Source organism: Perognathus longimembris, chromosome 28, assembly GCF_023159225.1.
Source record: "Perognathus longimembris pacificus isolate PPM17 chromosome 28, ASM2315922v1, whole genome shotgun sequence".
NCBI classification, from domain to species: domain Eukaryota; kingdom Metazoa; phylum Chordata; class Mammalia; order Rodentia; family Heteromyidae; genus Perognathus; species Perognathus longimembris.
This window is the reverse complement of record NC_063188.1, coordinates 79,774,273-79,793,660: the sequence shown is the minus strand read 5'-3', so window position 1 is coordinate 79,793,660 and position 19,388 is coordinate 79,774,273. Positions and strand designations below refer to the sequence as shown.

Here is a 19,388-nt window from a genome sequence, read left to right as displayed (position 1 = left end):
CTCCTTCTAAGCAGAGTAAAGGATTGCTATCAGAGCAGAGCAAGGGGGAAAGATATTCTTTAATTATTCTTCTGTGAATGTCCATCTAGGGACTTGACATCCAGACCTGGCACTGTCTCTCATACTTCCTCCTCTAAGAAGACCACTGCTATTTCCAGATTTCCTTTAGCAATTAATTGGAGATAAATGTCTCAGAGACTTACCTTATTTCGTCTGTCTCCCAAATTCCATCCTGTAATCTCAGCTTCCTGAGTGGCAAGGATGATGGGTATGAACAGTGAACCTGGCTCATTTATTTTCTTTTTAAATTTACTTCTTCTTTCAAGGTGAGATGTACAGAGTGGTTACAGTTACACACACAAGGAAATGAGTACATTTCCTATCTAACTTTTTACTTCCTCCATTTTCCAAAATATTGGCTTGTATCACTGTTAATTTATTTTAAGAATAGAAAACACTTCTTCAACCACTCTCTACCATTAATAAAAATTAAGTTAGCAATATAAAACTGAGGTTACATTGTGATGGCTATAGAAGTTGCTTTTCTGGCTTTTGTGGAAGCAGTAATCCAAAACTGTGAAGAATTTGACCCTACTTGAAAGGGATGAATTGGAGAAATGCAAAAATGTTCAAGCCAATGATTCTGAAATTATTTTCATTCATTTAGTTCCTAAATTGTCAAAATCTCAAAGCCATCGATTCCTTTCCCACAGGCTGAGTCTTTGATATTCTACAATATATCAGCACTCCATCTATATATTCCAATATTCTATATTGTAGTAGCACACTATAATATGTTATCACTGTACATTTAGCTTTGCTCAGCTAATTAAAGGAAGTCAAGATTTTTTTTTATTCAGCTCAGTGGTGAAAATCTTGGTCTTAAAATATATTCTCTACAGAAAAATTTGTAAATAAATTCTTGCATTTATGTTTCTATGTCAGAAGCAGGGTTATAAAAAATTTGAGACCAGGATCAAGGACAGCATGAGGTAACCAATCTCTAAAACAAAATAAAATAGAGTCCATGGATGTACCTGAATAATAGATCCTTTGCCTAGTATGTCACCTGGGTGCGGGTCCAGAACTACTAAATAAAGCCTCCAAAAATATTGCCAGTGTTATATTTATACAAACAAAAATAAACACAAAGCATTGCAATGGTCCTTCAGTATACTCGTTAAAAACAGAGCTTTTGAGTAAATGACATGTTTGCCTGACGAATGAAAAGCCAGTTTTTGAAAACCAAGAAAATATAGTGTGGATGCAAACATTCATTTTTGATAGAGAAAGAAACTTCAGAAAGCCTGTAATAAATTTAATATTAAAAATGTCCAGAATATCACAAATACTACTTTCAAGACCAAGATAGCAAACTTGATTTTATTAGAATGTAGTTGTTGTTTCACAACACTAATGCTAATACAAGATTCAGATGGTACATATAGATTGCTTAATGAATGTATTTCAACCAATGTGAGCATTTATTGCGTTTCAATTTCCACCCAGATTTAGTCTCTCTTGATAAAAAGCAATGACAAGTTGAGGGCATTTCACATTAGCCTCTTTTGCCAGCACCAACTCTAGTTGATCTACATGTTTCCACTTCATGAGATACATCAATTCTCCAAACATATCTGTGACTCTAATGATTTTTTCAGGTTTTAGACCCCTAGCAAAACCATTTCTATCTTCAAATTCACTAGGAGGTAAACCAGATTCGTCTGAATTGATGAAGGCTGTGATTAAATCAGCACAATGTAAATTTTCTTCAGGTTCCCAGGTATTCTGATCATCTGGATAGCCCTTCCATTTCAGCAAATATTCAATGTGGCCACGTCGTACACGACGGCTCACTACTCTCTCTACCTCAAATACTCCAGGCTCCAATTCTTCAACTTTTTCAGGTTTTCTCATCTGTTTCTTCCTTCTTTTTCGTACTGTAGTATTCGTGGAGGCCATTTTTTAAGCCCAGATTTGAGGACCTATTATTAACCACCTCAAAGGCTCTGGGTCCGGATTCTACAGCAAATCTGGTCAACAATTCCCAAGCTCTAGTCAGTCTCCGATGAGAATATTCATTACAATTTATTGTAATTACTGGAAAAAGAAAAAAGAAAACACCGGTCCAAATCAGTTTTGAAACTTCTAAATTACCATACTTGCAGATTTAAAAACCCTGATTTCAAGCCCCAGGATGGGCACAAAGGAAAAAAATATATAAAAAATGGGATATGAACCTGGAGTGTAGCTTATTGAGAGAGTACACATATATAAACTACAAGATCTACATTCAGCCTAACCTGGGCAGAGGGAGAGGGAGAGGAGAGAGAGAGAGAAAGGGAGAGGGAGAGGGAGAGAGAGAGAGAGGAGAGACAGACAGAGGCAGAGACAGAGTGTGTGCTGGTGAACAGGATAAGGAGACAAGTAGGGGAAAAAGAGGAAGAGGAGAAGCCAGATGGAGTGGGAATATGAAGAGATAAGAGAAAAAAAGAAGAAAAATGAGGGTAGGAGAAGGAGTAGGGGGAAAAGAAAGACAGAAAGAGAAAAAGGAAAGGATTAAGCAGCAAGGAAAAGGAAATAAATATGGGAGAGAAAGGAGAAGATGGAGAAAGAAGGGGCAATGAAGACAGACAACAAGAGGAGGAGGGAGGGAGCAAGGCTGGTTGAACAGCGAGTACATGCCTTGTACTTTCCCCACATTGGGCATATCCCACAGTGACTGCTATAGGACATGCAGCTCTCAACAGATGCTTAGCTGTTTAAAGAACACAAACTTCTCTTTTGGCCACTTGGCCTCCTGCCTACTGGATGGGATGAAATCTGCTCCATGTTTCTGTTTTGGTTCATTTCAATGTCTGGCATCCTTGTTCCAAGTCCTCACCCAAAGCCTTAAATTCTGCCCATTCTCGAGGTCTACTCAGTGCAAAGGTGCAAATAACAAGGGTGGATCTGGAAGGCTTCCCACCTGAGTTTGACTGATGTCTGCTACAAACCACCTGTGGAGACTTCCACCAGCCAGCTGCTGTCAGTTTCTTTATCTCTAAGATGTCTGACTGCTCTGAAGTGATTGTGAGCATTCCAGGAAATATATCCAAAACAACTATGCGTTGTTAACTATCTTTTCATTATGTCACATCCTGAAGGTTTTTCATTTGTGTTGGGTTGTTTTATGGATGCAGGTCAGAGAGAGAGAGAGAGAGAGAGAGAGAGAGAGAAAGAGAGAGAACTTACTTGTCAATTTGTGTCTGTGAATACACATGTATACATATACACAACATGTATATATATACATACACATATATATATACACATACACATATCATATATATACTCAGAGACTCATGCTCTGTGTTTTCTTGTTCACTGGAGCTCTACAACTGGAACCATACATCAAACCTAAAACTCTTTTTTGATTATCAAGATCAAATACAGAGGGGTTACAGTTACATACTTAAGGTAGTTCATACATATACATTTCTTGTCATACTTGTTACCCCCTCCTTCCTTTTTCTCCCTCCTCCCCTCCCCCAAACCACCCCATTTTTTTCTTCATTTTAAGAAATCTTCCCTGGTGAACATGCCCTTTTTAAAAAGCTCAGTCTAGGGGCTAGGAATATGGTCTAGTGGCAAAGGTACTTGCCCCTTATATATGAAGCCCTGGATTCAATTCCCCAGCACCGCATATATAGAAAATGGCCAGAAGTGGTTCTGTGGCTCAAGTGGCAGAGTGCTAACCTTGAGCAAAAAGAAGCCAAGGACAGAGCTCTGGGCCCTGAGTCCAAGGCCCAGGACTGGTAAACCAAAAAACAAACAAACCATAAAAAATCTTCCCTTTGATGGACATAGTCATTCTAGTCTACAATGCTTATGACCTCTATGATTACTAACAATTCATTCTAGAGCAGGCAATATATACATATACATTTCTTCTGTTTTGCTTAGTGTAATTATTTCCTTCGCTTTTTCTCATATCTACCCTCCTCCCTGCTGCCCTTGAGTTGCTTGGTTTGTTCTCATCAGTGTCCATTGCAACTGTTGGGCCCCTTCTACTATATTTCCCGCCCCCCATTTCCCACTCATTCTGTGCTCTCCTCCCAGCTTCTTTCAGATGTGCATGTGTATATACCATATGTGAGGTAAAGAGTATAAGTTTCTCTGAATTTTCTAAGACTGATTTGATTACCAAGAACTCATTTGCTTCCTTTTCTTTGTAGTTGTTTCAGCCTGGATAATAATTGATGTATATATGAATTAATGTTTGTGTTTTACTTTTTGGTGACTATCTCCCAAGACTGACCTTTTTAAATGTGTGTTTTCTTCATGCTGCTAAGATAGCTCTATGCCTATTACATACTGTGAGTGCATTCTAAGTTTAGAGAACGAAGCATGTGAATAACAAAAGGCCCTTGAGGTCTGCCTCCTTTCACCAAGAAAATAATATTCTCAGAAGACAAACTCAGGAGATGCTCACTTACATCTTCTTGGGCAGTTTGGGTCAAATGGATACCCTTGCTTCAAGGGAGACTAGAAGGTGAGCCTCTTTCCTAGGCACAGGGAAAATTTGAGGCTGTAATGGAAAAGGTAGGAAGAATAGATATCAGGTAAGCAACTCTCATTAGGCATCATATAAAGCTTATAATCTCTTTATGAGCCCCTTAGACAGCTATCTACACCAGGGCTCCAGTCTGGAGAGCACCGTCTGCCCCAAATACACATGTATATGCTTCTTAGCCTGTTTGCCCTCCTCATGTCCACTCTCCATCAACATTCAATAACTTTCCTTGGTCTCTGGCTCCCTACATCTGCCTGTCTTTGCAGGACAAAGGAGGTCTTTGTGTAAAGCAGTAAGGAAGAGGAAGCTTCACTGTGTTTTGCAGTTGCAGATACAGTTTTCCTGAGTTAGAAGAAGAATGACAAAAATGCATAGTTGAAATCTGGTGCTACCTGACTATATCTTTGTGAGTGTCTTTGGGGGTGGGTGGCTAAAGAGTCCTGGGTCTTGATTGAATTCATCCTTCACCTTGAGAATTTTGGATCAAGGCTAGTACACCACTCCACTAAGCCACAGTGCCATTTGGGTTTTTAATGATTAGAAACACCACTCTCAATGACTTTCTGGCTGAGGGTAGATTCGAACAGCATCCTTTAGATCTCTGTTTGCTGAGTTGATTTGAGTCAGTGATGTCCGAATTGAAAATGTCTTTTGTCAAACCTTCCCTGAGGTTTGGGATTAGGGGTACTGCTTTGACTTTCCTACTGCCTGGGTCAAGGGAGGAACATGGGGAAAGTTGACGCTGACATCTGGTGGCTCCAGTGTGAAGCAAGCCCAGGAAGAAAAGTGCTCTAGATATTCAGAAAAATATTTCTTTTGTTTCAGCACTTGCTTAACAGATGCTATGTAAATTGGCATATTTTCATTCCATAAAATATATTCCTTAAAAACAGTATTTGATAGGTAGAAATTATCTTCAGGAATAATAGCCAAGAATGACTAAGAATACAAAGGTAGAAAAAACCATATACTACATAACTGTTAATTACTAAGAGCATCAGTGGCTATATATTAATATCAGTCTTCCATGAGGCCTATCCTGGTCAACTCTCCTATAACAGGCTATTCCTCAAGGAACAAGCCCTAAGGACATGAGTGAAATATTATATATCAGAGAAGCTTGCCAGAAATTCAGGTTCTGAGACATTATTGGGGACTGGTCATGTGGACACAGCTCTCTTGCATATTACAAAGTGTCAGACTCCTACCAGAAAATCACAGCATAGCCACACTGTAGGCTTGAGCACTGATGAACAGTCATTTAACTTCTAGTCAGTTTTGATGAGAACATTCTCCAAATCTAAGCACCCAGCAAAGTTTTGCTTTTCTATGGGACATTGCAGAGCAGAACTGTCAGGGCTGCTGTATAACACTTCTTGGCACAGCTTGGAAGTCAGAAGGGCTGAATTATTATCCCAGGATGAACCATATTTGTGCAAATCCATTGTGCCCAGTGAGACACTCTGACCAGTTCTGCAAATGGTGAAATTCTCCTAAAATTCAAGTTCCTAAATGTCCACAGACGCTTTTCTCTCTTTCTCTTAATTTGCATAATTCCCCATAGAATTTTGTGACTGCAGAATTATCTTAACACCAATAACAGACAATGAAGAAAGTATACACTTTTAGGATCATCAACTGTCACACAAATATGCAAAAAAGTCTAGTAGAGGAGAATGGATCAACATACAATTCAGTTTGATCATTCCTACATGCGTGTTATAATATCAATGTAATCTTTTTCAAAAATCAGTGCTTACCTAATGCATAAACACACACGAATGTAGAAGGCATAATGGTACAAATCATTTGTAATGAAAAATTAAAAGTAAAAAGCTGATTTATTCCATTAGAAGTTCCCAAGTCAGTTATAAAAATGTACATTTAAAAATCGTTTGATAACTGTAATTTATTAAACTGTAAAACTCTAATATTTCTACAAGGATGCAGTAGAAAAACTCTTTAACACTTAGGAATGTGTGTACATTTTTTACATAAAGCATCAAAATGCAACATATAACCACAAAATCCTAACAACTATGTATCTGACAAATGAACATTTTTTTCTGCAAGCAAAAAAAAAACTCTGGGTAAGTGAATTGAAAGGCCAGCTTCTGTGTAAGAAAATATTTTTACATCTCACAGAGGACTTATAAAGACACTTAGCATCATTGGCCTTGAAGGAAAAGCCATTTTAACAGGATATATCCACAAATCTATCTGAATGACTATATGGGGAGAATATCTAAATCTGACAATGATGTGGTGAAACTGATCTCTCATTCTTTGTTTTTTTTTTTTTCTCAAATTTTTATTATCAAACTGACGTACAGAGAGGTTACAGTATCATACGTTGGATCTCTCATTCTTTGTTAGTGGGAATACATAATTGTACGGATAGTCTGGAAATGTCTGCTAAACTTCAATTCTTATATTTTCTTCCCTACCTCCCTCCCTCTGTCCCTCCCTCCCTTCCTCTCTTTCTTTTTTCCTTTCTTTCTTTGTGTTGGCCCTGGAGCTTGAACTTAGGGTCTGGGCTTTTCCCTGAACTTCTCATCCCAGTCCCATTGTTCTACAGCTTAAGCCGCTGCTGCAAATAGGGGTTTGGGTGGTATTAAGAATTGGAAACAGTAGTTTACGGGATGTTCTAATTGGAATCCTCAGATCTCAGCTTCCAGAGCAGCAAGCATTCCACAGAGGAAACACTGCAACACTGGGATTGGGATTGTTTTCTCTTTCTTTCCCTTTTCTGCTTTTTGTCTTGATTTTTTAAGCTACTGGTGTAGGTCCGGGCCTCATGCAGTTCCCCAGGTTAATTTGCTCATAAGTGATATTCTCCCACCTGACTATTCCTGGCAGTTTCTTTTAGCATTATAAATATACTTCCCAGTCAGACACCAGCAGCTCATGCATGTAATACTATCTACTCAGCAGACTGAGATTGAAGATTACAGTTTATAGCCAGCCCAGTCAGAAAAGCGCCCAAGATCTTCAATAAGCTACAGAAAAAAGCTAGAAGTTGTGCTGTGGCTCAAGTGGTACAGCACAAACCTTGAGCACAAAGAGGCTCAGAGACAGTACCCAAACCCTAAGTTCAAACCCCAGGACCAGTAAAAAAACATGTACTTCTCAAGTAACCCAGACAACCCAGAGGTTATATATAACAGTTGGCTCAGCAATTGCACATCTGGCTATTTCACATGAGGAAGTCAATTTACATGAAAACAAAACTTTATATGAGTATTCATAATCCTTTTTTAAAATTGATTTTAGGTGTGAAGGCTGAGGCCTTCAACGGTTCCAGAGCTTTGTGCTTATGCAGGCTTTCCTAGAAGTGACCCACAACTCAAATCCTTTTTGCTGGGACACATTTCTTTTTCTTTTTGCTGTTGTTACTGGTGGTGGTGGTTGTGGTGGTACTGGTGCTGGTGATGCCAGTCCAGGGGCTTGGTCTCAGGATCTTGTCTTGTCCCTGAGCTTTATTGCTCAATGCTAGTGCTCTACCATTTGAGCCATACCTCCATTTCCAGATTTTAGTGGCTAATTGGAAACATGAGGATCTCATGGACTTCCCTGCTCAGGCTGTCTTCATATTGCCCTCCTCAGCACTCAGTCTCCTGTGTTATTAGGATTACAGTTATGAACCACTCAGGCCTGACTCTGGTTGGGATTTTCCTGCCCATGGGTGCACTAATGCTGTGATAAGCTTATTTTAAGGCTTTCCATCATGTTTAGAATAACAGGAGTGTATCACCAGGAGGGAGCTCTCAGTTCTCTAAATCTTTTAATTACTGCCTTGCGTTAAACCATAATTCTCCCCATCTCAGCTTTCCAAATAGTTAGGATGATACATATAAGCCAATGGCCTATTGCCAGAGCTTTTATTTTGCTTGCATATGTGCGAATTCCTGGGACTGTGCGTACATGCGCCTCTGTGGTGTGTGTGTGTGTGTGTGTGTGTGTGTGTGTGTGTGTGTGTGTGTGTGTGTGTGTGATATTTATATAGGAACTTAAGCTCTGACTCAGCTTTTTGTTAATAACTGGCACTATAGCATCTGAGCCACAGCTGCTGTCTGTGGGGGGCAGATAATTGGAGATAGGATTCTTGGAGACGTTTCTGCCCCAGCAAATTTCCAATCCCTATTCTCTATTTCTCAGCCTCTTCAACAGGACTATAGTCAAAAGCTACCAGAGCCTAGCTCATTTTATTTGTAGTGGATTAAACTGTGAGCCATATTTGAGAATCAATAGCTCATATCTACAATCCTAGCTATTGAAATCTGAGTCTCCCAGTGTGACCCCAGCTACAAAGTAAAGTCCATGAGACTCATTTCTACCTAACCAGTAAAATGTTCAAAGTGGAGCTGTACCTGCACTTGTAGAGGACTTGCCTGAGCAAAACAGTAAAGCAACAGCATTATACCTCTGTATTCAAGCTTTAGTACAAGCGATTTGAAATAAAATGGAAGCAATTAGAATGTGCTCTAATGGGAAAAGTTAAAATGGCACATTCATACTATAGAATGTCACTTCCCAGCATAAAGGCATGAACTACTGTACTTAAGAAAAAATCTCAAAGAGATGTTGCTCACTGAGCAAAAGGGTATAAAAAGAGTATGATTCCAGTTCTCTTTTATTTCCAAATGAGAACATTGCAAAGATGGGGAACATGTTGGGGTTTCCAAGTGACTGTGACTCTAATTGTGGCAAGAATGGTTGTGGTTAAGAATCTATACTTACAGGAAATTTCATAAATCTACATATGCAGGTCCAGATAAGAAATGTATGAGTTCTAAATAATGTGTGTGTTGTCATAATGTCACTCTCTTGGTTTTGATATTGTATTCTAACTATATAAGATATGACTTTTGGGAAAATCTATATGAAGGCTATGTGGGACCCTTCTGTATTATGTTTCTTTTTACAGCTCCCACTGATGTAAATTCAATGTAATAGTGAGGTAAGAGTGAAGTACTACAAATATTTAACAATTGCTGTATCAGGGTATTATTAAATGAACTATGTCTTTAATATGGAAAAGAGGCAAAATCAAGAGTAAATGCCATCATAATACTTTTACTGATAACGAATATATGTGAGTTCTTCATAATGCCATCAGCTACAATGACAAACCTGTTTCTCTCTGTGTCTCTGTTTCTCTACTCTCTCTCTTTCTCTTATTTCTCTGTCTTTCTCTTGCCTTCACAAAGGACTAAAATTTTTCCACGTGATTCTGTTTCTTAGATGATCTGATAAAATCGCTCCTTTAAATCAAATGATTACAAGGGCAGTTTTGAAATATACGCAATATAACTCTAACTGAAGCAATGTATCAGTGACTCAAGGGGAAAAAACTCACATGGAAACACTCGCATCCTCCAGCACTTTGCTTGCAAAGGGACACTTGGGTTGCTAATTGTCCCTTGGGTTTATTATAGGAACTCCAAGCCCACAGGAACTCAGTCAAAAGTGTGCTTCGAGATTTTATACACTCACAAGCCCTTTCCCTCTCTTTCCAGTTGGCCTGGAGCAATTGGAGCAGGCTGTATTTGGACAGCACTCAGGCTGAGGCACCTGCACCTGGTAGTGTCTGGTGCTTAGCTGGGCTTGCAGCTCCTCCCCCTGCCCTACCCCACCCCGCAGGAAGAGCAGAACATATAAGTGGATGAAGATTGGACCGAAGGCACTAGAGCCCCAACTAAATCTTGCAGAAAACATCAAGGCTAACAGGAGTGCAGGAGGCTGGAAGGCAATGTGCAGACACCTTGTGAGCAGCAGGCATATGTACAGGTGGCTTACAGGGTGCAGGTGTGCAGCTGGATAGACAGATGTCCAAACAGCTTGCACACTTGTGGACAGCAGGCCCGCAATTGGGCATCAAGAAGAAGGAAAGCATATAGGGTTGCAGGCAGGCAGTCAGGTCAGAGTGAGTAGCATCAGTGGGGGAATGTGTGAGTTTGTGTGTGTCAGTGTGTATATGTGTGTGACAGAGGGGAATTTGTGTGCGCTGGAGGCTACATTTTCTGTGAGTGTGTGGATGTGGTAGAAGGAAGTTGTGTACCTGTCTGTTTTGAAAAGGTGTGTGGGTGGGAGTGTGTGAGAATGTGTGTGTATAGGTTGCAGAAGGTATTGCCAGTGTGTGTGCTTGTCTCTTTATTGTGGACAGGAATGTGTTTGTATATGTGCTAAAGGGGAGTGTATATGCCTATAACTGGTAGAGGCAGTGTGTGTGAGTTTGTGCAAGTACAGGATTTGTGGAGAAGAGTCTGTGTGTATGTGTGATGGAGGAGTGACTGTGTGTGTGTGTGTGTGTGTGTGTGTGTGTGTGTGTGGTAGAAGGCAGTGTGGAGACCAAGAATGGAGAGGAGAACAGTGCTCAGGCCCTGAGAGGATTAGCAAAACACACACACACACAAACACACACTCACACACACCAATGCATAACTCAAAGTGTGGAAATACACCCTTAAGAAATATTTTTTTAAAAAAGAATGGAGAGGAGAAGACAGAGCTTTGGAGGGAACAGGGATCTGTGCTACCTTTGCTTTTGCTTGAGCACTGGCTGTCACTGTTGCTGCTGATCCAGGGGCAGCGCCTGGCTCTGCTGCTGCTGCTGCTGCTGCTACCACCACTACTGCAGCTTCGGCCACAGCCAAGGCCACCACCTCCTGAACCCTGCCCTTCACTGAAAAAACGGCAAGAAAACTGGGCAGTCTACGGCAGAGTCAAAAGCGGGTGGGAATGTGAGAGTGGGGGTGGGGGTATTAATGATGTACCCGTGGATCCAGGCAGTAAGTAAGGGCTTGGGGAATACTTCAAGGCAGCTGTAAGGAAGGACCTTGAGGAAAACGGGCGAAGTAGGAATCGGTTATCACTCCCGCGTGGCCCCACAGATCAGGTTGCTAGGGTAACCAGGTAGAACTCTGGGAAACTGGAAGATTCCCTCTTCTGCTGTAGGCAGCTCAGAGGGTGGGCATGGCATGCGTGTGGTGTGGCACGGGTGTGGTGGAGGGATCCATCAATGGGCCAGGGAACTGGGGCCTGTCGGCAGACAAAACAGAGAGACACTTACTTACTGTAAAGTAGCAGAAAGCTGGAAGTGGAGGTTTGCTCAGGTGGAGGAGTCCCAATTTTAAGCAAAAACAACAAGTGCAATCACAGGTCCTGAGTTCAAACACCATTCCAGGAACAAAAAAAGGTGCCAATTACCTTTAAAAATTAATATAACCTAATGAAATAAAGCTCACTTTGCATTGTGAGTGGTGAAATCATATTGGCATGAATTCTATAGAAAAAACTAGATATTTTTATTCAAGAACATGTGCATACAAGACATATCCACCAACACAAAATACCTATGGAAAATCAAAGAGCATGAACCTAAGGGAAAACTTAGATGAAGGAGATGGGGAAAGGACAAAAGATTGAGGATGAGAAATTTTAAATGTTAAGACAACTACAAATGGAGAGAGCAGAAACAATCTTAATAAAAGTTGTCATCACTACTTCGTGGGAACAGAGAAAAATAAATTCATGTATAATACAACCCATAGACAAAGTAGAATAAGTGGTGTATTGAATTTCATTTCATAATAAGCTTGTGATTTTCTTTGGTCCTAGGGACATGGTCTTTGACATATCCAAGTCCCAGAATTTAATTTTTGTTAGATTTCCCATTAAAATAAAAAGGACAAAGCATGTGCAGGTGTAGGCAGCTTCTACATCTTCCCAGACTTTCAGATGGAGTGTGAAGCAGAAGAACCAGGGACTTAGTATTCAGCTTTTTTCAATTTTTGTATGTCAAATTTGATAATAGACTTTTGTGCACAGGGCTTTTGATGGGTGCCAAAGTTATTATACAGTATTGAAAATGAGCTCTTGAATACTGAATCATAGGAAACATAGCTTATTTAAATTCAGTACTTTTAATCAGCTTGTAAGATAGTGAATTCTCTGCAGTAAGCGTGTAGTTTTCTGGCTCTTCATAGGATACTCATCTTAACGAAGCCAAGTGATGGAGCTGGGAATATGTCTAAGGGGTAGAGTTCTTGCTTAGCATGCGAGAAGCCCTGGTTTCCATTCCTCAATACCACATAACAGAAAAGGCTGGAAGCAACACTGTAGCTCAGGAGGTAGAGTGCTAGCCTTGAGCAAAAGGAAGCCAGGCACAGGGCTCAGTCCCTGAATTCAAGCCCGGGACTGCCAAAAAGGAATGAAAAGAAAAGAGAAGAATAGCCAAGTGAGTGCTACTTCATAAATTTATTCCTAATCTAATGATCTAACAATTTAAACTCTTCAGCTTTCCTTGGTGCTCCATGATACTTGTTTAAGAACACATTGCATTGCTTATTTATAACTTACATGGATAACTGACTACAGAAGGAATTAGAATAAAAAGCTAGACACTTTTTTCAAGAATGCACGAGCATTGCTTCCTAACTTCTTTATTGGATGGCTAATAAGATTTTAGACATGGGGTCGCCATAATGCTTTGTCCATTTAAATCTCAAGGACCATAATGGGGATTCAACTGAGGACCTCATGCTTGCCAAGCAGACACTCTACCATTTGAGCCACACCTCACGCCAATAATGAAAGTATTTTGGCAGTTGAATGGTGGGTGTGCTGCTGTCCACCTGTCATTTCAGCTATTTTTGAAGCAGAGACAGGTGATCACTTGAGCCCAAAAATCCATGGTCAGCCTATGCAACATAGTAACACCACATGTGAAATGAAAGAAGGATGTTATGCCAATACCTCCATTGAGTTAGCTATTTTAAGACCACTTCAGAGGGCTTGAATCTATTTGAATAAATTCCACATTTCTTAGGTTTTGGTGGTACTGGAATTTGAACACTGGGACTACTTGAAAGCTTTCCAGGTTGATGCTCCCACAGCTAAGCCAGGCTGTAGCCTTATGTTCTGCTGGTTATTTGGGGGGACACGAGACTCTTTTTGAGATCGCTGCCACATCTTATTAGGTGTGCACTTGGGCATGATGTACCCATGTTAGTCATCCCATCTACCCAATGTAGGCAGGATAACAGTTTTTCACCACCATGATGTGTAGCACTTACTCTAGAAGGGATCTTCCAAGCTTTTCTGCCTCAGGTGGCCAGGAACTGTGATCAACCCATTTCAGTGCTTGCCACTGTGTAGTTTCTTTGCTGTTTTCATTTGGGGAGATGTTTTACTTGTAGTATGTTCTGGGGCTTTATCTGATGTCCTAGCTGATATCCACGAGCTTTTCAGACTCAGAGGTAGCATTCTACCCCTTGGAGCAAATGCTCCAGTTCTGATATCCTGGTAGTTAATGGAAGCTGAGGGCTTCTCGGACTTTATTGCCCAGACTAGTTTCAGACTGGGATACTCCAATCTCAGCCTGATGAGTAGCTAGGATTTCAGACATGAGCCACCAGTGCCTGGCTGATTTTTATTTAATGCAACCACATGGCTGTTTTGTTCCCTGATAAGGAAAGGTGCATGGGACATGAAAATTTCAGAGCTTACTCACCAATAATTTTTACAAGGGTACTTTTTATTTGATCAACATTTATGCCTGCCACAAAAATTACAGTCAGGACCAAGGGCTCATACCTATAATTCTGTGTATAGAGGAGACTTGAACTGAGGATCATTTCAAATGCAGGCCAAGGGATCACTTGGTTGATCATTGAGTGTGTATTGAGCATGCCATTTATAGCCATATGGAAGCTATTAGGGAAAACAGCTTCACAGAATGTTTGAAAGGAACTTACACTTCTATTTTGATAGAAAAATATTGAAAGTGGCCACTTACAAAACTTCTGTCTAAGGTGGTTATTTATAATGTATTTTCATGGTTACATTGTTCCAGGGTGATGGAAAATTGGACCTGTACCTGTTATTTGAATTGTGGCCTCATTGACAGAAATATTTCTCCATAAGGCTTTTGAGTTTGAAAAGTTTCACTAAGCCTGGCTTTGGGTTGACACTTAGCATAACCCCACTACTTTTAGAAAAGCATTCCGTTCTACAAATCACCATGACTCCATTTGGTGCAAATAAATATTATTCTCAGGTTTTGTGTATTTTGGTCATAACCCACAAGTTTTCAAACAATAGCCATAGGATATTCCCTTTGTCTTGGTTGACCGAAGTTAATTATATGACTTCCTGTCTAGACTATATTATTGAACACCACTAATCCCAGATAAAATAATCACTGGCATTTTCTTTTGTCAGCTAAATGCAATACTATTCCAAGTTGTGAATTGACTTCTTCATTTTATGGCACTGTAGGAAAAATGCAGAATTAGTCATTTAGGTAGAAGTTCCATTCCACTACCTCCACTATATTAAACATCTGTTAACAAAACCTAAAATTTTGTATTCTACTGAGATTGAGACCAACACTGGCGTGAGTTGTCTTTAAACTTATTCATTTGGCTTCTAAATATTTCATAGCTTTTTACAAACTGAGTCATATTACAATGGATGTTCTTCTCATTTTAAATGATGGTAGTCATATCAGAATGTATGATATTTCTGATTAGTTTGTGAGTTCATGAAAAATGACTAGCAATCAATACTTAGCCGTTTTATGAAAAAAGCCACAAGCTTAAAATCCAACTGGGTTCTTTTTAATAATAGAATTATTATTTGCAATTTATGTTCTTGTATATACGCATAAATTTCATATGTAAACAATTATTTTCTTTTCTTTTTCCTCAGTTGTCAGTGCCTAGGCACTAAGCTTGATCCTCTTTGTGCTCAAGACCAGTGCTCTGCCACTTGCGAAAACACCCCTTGCAGTTTTTAAGTGATTCATTGGACATATCAATTGCAAAGAACTCTTCTCCCAGGGTTGGCTTCGAACCATGATCCTAAGATCTCAGACTCCTGAGTAGGCAGGATTACAGACATGAGCCAATTGCTCCCAGCATCTTATGTAAATTATGTAGTGTTTGCAAACTATAATTTGTAACAAATGTTAAATAAAATGAAAATGGCTTAGTACTAATGTTTAACAGCACATCTATAAGATACATTTACTCTACTAGGTGCAATAAACTGACAGTATTTGGGGGTTGATCCTGTGGCTTCAACTCTAGGCCTTGAACTCATTGTCCCTGAGCTCCATTGTGCAAGGATAGTGCTCAACCAAGTGAGTTGATGCTTTTCTTCTAGATTTGGTGGGGTAATTTATTGCACATAAAAGCCTCATAGGCTTTCCTGCCCAAGCTGTCTTTGAACCTTGGTCCTCAGATCACATTCTCCAAAGGAACTGGAATTATTGTCATGAGCTACTGAGGCCTGACAAATATAAAAATGCTCAAGGTTTTGACCTATGTTTAATGTATATGGCACAAGAAAATGGTCTAGGCTGGGGATATGGCCTAGTGGCAAGAGTGCCTGTCTCATATACATGAGGCCCTGGGTTCAATTCCCCAGCACCACATATACAGAAAATGGCCAGAAGTGGCGCTGTGGCTCAAGTGGCAGAGTGCTAGCCTTGAGCAAAAAAGAAGCCAGGGACAGTGCTCAGGCCCTGAGTCCAAGGCCCAGGACTGGCCAAACAAACAAACAAACAAACAAACAAAACAAAAAAAAGAAAATGGTCTAGTCTCTGTCTTTTGCAAATGAGAAGAAAAACCTATTTGCTGGGCAACTGTGTATATATGTACCTGTGCGTGTGTGAGAGAAAGTGTATTACAGAGTGTGAGAGAAAGGCAACAAACAGTACAAGAAATGTATCCAATGCCTAACGTATGATACTGTAACCTCTCTGTACATCAGTTTGATAATAAAAATTTGAGAAAAAAAAATAATAAAAAATAAATAAATAAATAATAAAAAAAGAAAGTGAAGGTTTTTGTTTGTTTGTTTTTGTTTTTTGTTTTTTAAATGAACTATACCCGAGAACGGGGTAAGTAGTTCTATATGAGGGAACAGCTGTAGCTTCTTAATGTAATTAGTTCAGAGAATTGATAACCTACTCGACACTCTTCAAAAGTATTGTCTTTGTGGTGATTAAAGACAGATAAAGCTTCTTTTTTTAAATTTTTATTGTCAAACTGATGTACAGAGAGGTTATATTTTCATACATTCGGCACTGGATACATTTCTTGTACTGTTTGTTACCTCCTCCCTCATTCCCCTCTCCCCTCCCCCTTTCCCTTTCCCCCCCATGAGTTGTTCAGTTCATTCACACCAAACAGTTTTGCAAGTATTGCTTTTGTAGTCATTTGTCTATTTTACCCTGTGTCTCTCGATTTTGGTATTCCCTTTCAGATTCCTAGTTCTAATACCAGTATACACGGTTTCCAATGTACTCAGATAAGGTACAGAGATAGTGCAGGTACATCACAGGAAGGGTATACAAGAAAATCATCAATAATAGAAGCTATGGTTACACACAGCACGTTGAAAGTAGTTACAACAGTGATATAACAATCGTTTCCATAACATGGAGTTCATTTCACTTAGTATCATCTTATGTGTTCATAAGGGTATAGCTATTGGGCTCTTGTGATGCTCCGCTGTGACTTGCCTAAACCTGTGCTAATTATTCCCTATAAGGGAGACCATAGAGTCCATGTTTCTTTGGGTCTGGCTCTCTTCACTTAGTATAACTTTTGCTCTACCATTTGAGTCACAGCTCTACTTTTGGCCTTTTGGAGGTTATGTGGTAGTAAGAGTCTCATGAACATCTAATGTAGAATGAGCAGGAATCGTGACACTTAGATCTCAGCCTCCTGAGGAAATAAGATTTGAGGCAGGAGTCATCTACACACAACTATAACACAAATGTTGGTGAAGCTCAACCTACACTGTTAGGTCTCCAATATCCAGAATCCAGCCTTCTTTGAAACCCCTTCTAGAAAACACTTCTATTTGAAATAGAACAACGAAAAGGTTAAGCTCATGAGTGGTATAGGATTGTGCGGTAGTTTGGATCTGGGATGATCTGCAAAGGCCAATGTGTGAAACGCATGGTCACCAGATTGTGGACTGTTGGGGAGTGGGAAAACCTTCAGGAGCTGGGCCTAGTGAGAAGGTTAGCTCATTGGTAGTGTGCCCCTCATCTTAACCCACTTCTGAGACACCATGAAGTGAGAAGCTTGGCTTCACTTCACAATCCCCTCAGTTCATGCAGAAAACTCCGTGAGATTCAAATCTCCAATTATTCTCCAAAATTCTCTTGCCACAAGTCACAAAGCAGTGGGCTGATAAGTGGGGATGAGTCCTCAGAAAAGTTGCTCAAAAGAGACTTTTCCTCCAAAAATGTAACCGTGCAGCTAAACCCAGGGCTTGGTTGCTGTTTCTTGGCTGGTTTATTCAAGACTAGCATTCTACAACTGGTGTCCAGCTCTACTTGTGACCTAGGGATGTTTAACCATTGATAAGATTCTCATAGACCTCCCTGTACAGACTGGCTTGAAAGCACCATTCTCAGATCCATCTTCCTTAGTAGCTAGATTACAGCTATGAGTCACTGGTTCCAAATACTTTGTATTTGGAACTTGTTTTTTTGGTACTTGTTTTTTGTTTTGTTTTGTTTTTTGTACTGTTTTTTGAAATGAGATTGAAAGTCCCATTCCTTGTACCCTAGGCTCGGCACCATCAGCAATACCTAGAAACTGCCCACTCCAGATCTGTTCACTGCACATTTACTGAAACATAGTCATATAACTCCTGTGAATACTAGGTTGAGAAGTCCATCCTCTATTGTCTGAAAGCTCTAGAATCAGTTTACTAAAATTTTAAATTCCCCAGGAGATTACAATCATTAATATAGGTTTAATAATATTTCTGATTAAATTATGTACAAAATAATCCCTTGTTATACTGAACCAAATATTAATATTTTGTGTCATTCCTCCTTTAATGCATTTCCTTGATTGGTTTTAAAATGAAACAATAAAAAATAAAAACCCAGATGAACATGATTTTGCCTACCGTTTGACTTCTCCAACGGAAAGAAAACTTACCTTTCTGTATCCATTTTGGGTGACAGGGTGTTAGTAAATTTCTTAGAATTAACCTCTATTTATAAAATAAATTATCAAGGTACATGGGAAAGCTTAGGTATTGCAGAACCTGAGGCCTATATTGTGTCCTTCATAGATACTATGACAGCAATGTGGTTAGTGTTGTTCTGGGTGTTATACAAGCATTAAATGTCAACCAGAAGACACATAGTAGATGCTCACATTATTGTGTGAATGAACTAAAGAGTTTTCTACAGTCCCTGCATTCATAATGTTTGGTTCTTATCTGGTTTCTGTCCAGCTGAGCTTTAAAAGGGATCTTTCCAGGAAAATTTGTTTCTCTATCTTTCTATTTGAACGTTTTGCTATTATGAATTCTATTTTGTGGCCTCCCATGACAGGAATCTCTAGGATCATTCTCAGAGTCATTCCATGAATGGCTTTGGACTCCACTACCCATTTTTTCTACTCTGAGCAATGCTAGTTTCTGTGGACAGAGCTTCCCCAGTAGGTTTACATTCAGGAGGATTGTGTCCATGTGTTGACTCCTCCTTGCTTTTCAGTGCTTCTGGTTGCAAACTATTTTGAGTTAGGTGTGTTTGTTGGGCTGTAAAGTGAGTCATCTTACCGGACAGAAAACTTTGGGAATATCACGGCCAATCTCTCCTGTAATTTTTCACTTTCTATAAGCATGATGGTTTGACAGAACAAAAATACTACATGATAACAATTCTCATGATTCATTCACATCACATCCTTATACATGTTGGTCTGTTCAGAACTCAAGAAAATCAACATCTCCCTGGTGAAGTACAGGGCCACCTAGTGAAAATGTGTGGAATTGTATGAGTGAAGCTGCA

The 19,388-nt window shown here is 39.7% G+C and overlaps 1 protein-coding gene across 1 annotated transcript; it reads right to left on the bottom strand.

Annotated features, from left to right (window-relative positions):
- Positions 1-1,438: 1,438 nt before the first annotated feature.
- On the bottom strand, positions 1,439-1,962 carry LOC125343144 (chromobox protein homolog 3-like). The gene has a single exon (XM_048335416.1). The coding sequence runs from the start codon at positions 1,960-1,962 to the stop codon at positions 1,495-1,497; it is 468 nt and encodes a 155-aa protein (XP_048191373.1). The 3' UTR covers positions 1,439-1,494.
- Positions 1,963-19,388: the final 17,426 nt, after the last annotated feature.

Bases quoted from the DNA above. Each gene is read 5' to 3' on its own strand.
- LOC125343144 (XM_048335416.1), bottom strand. From the start codon at position 1,962: ATGGCCTCCACGAATACTACAGTACGAAAAAGAAGGAAGAAACAGATG.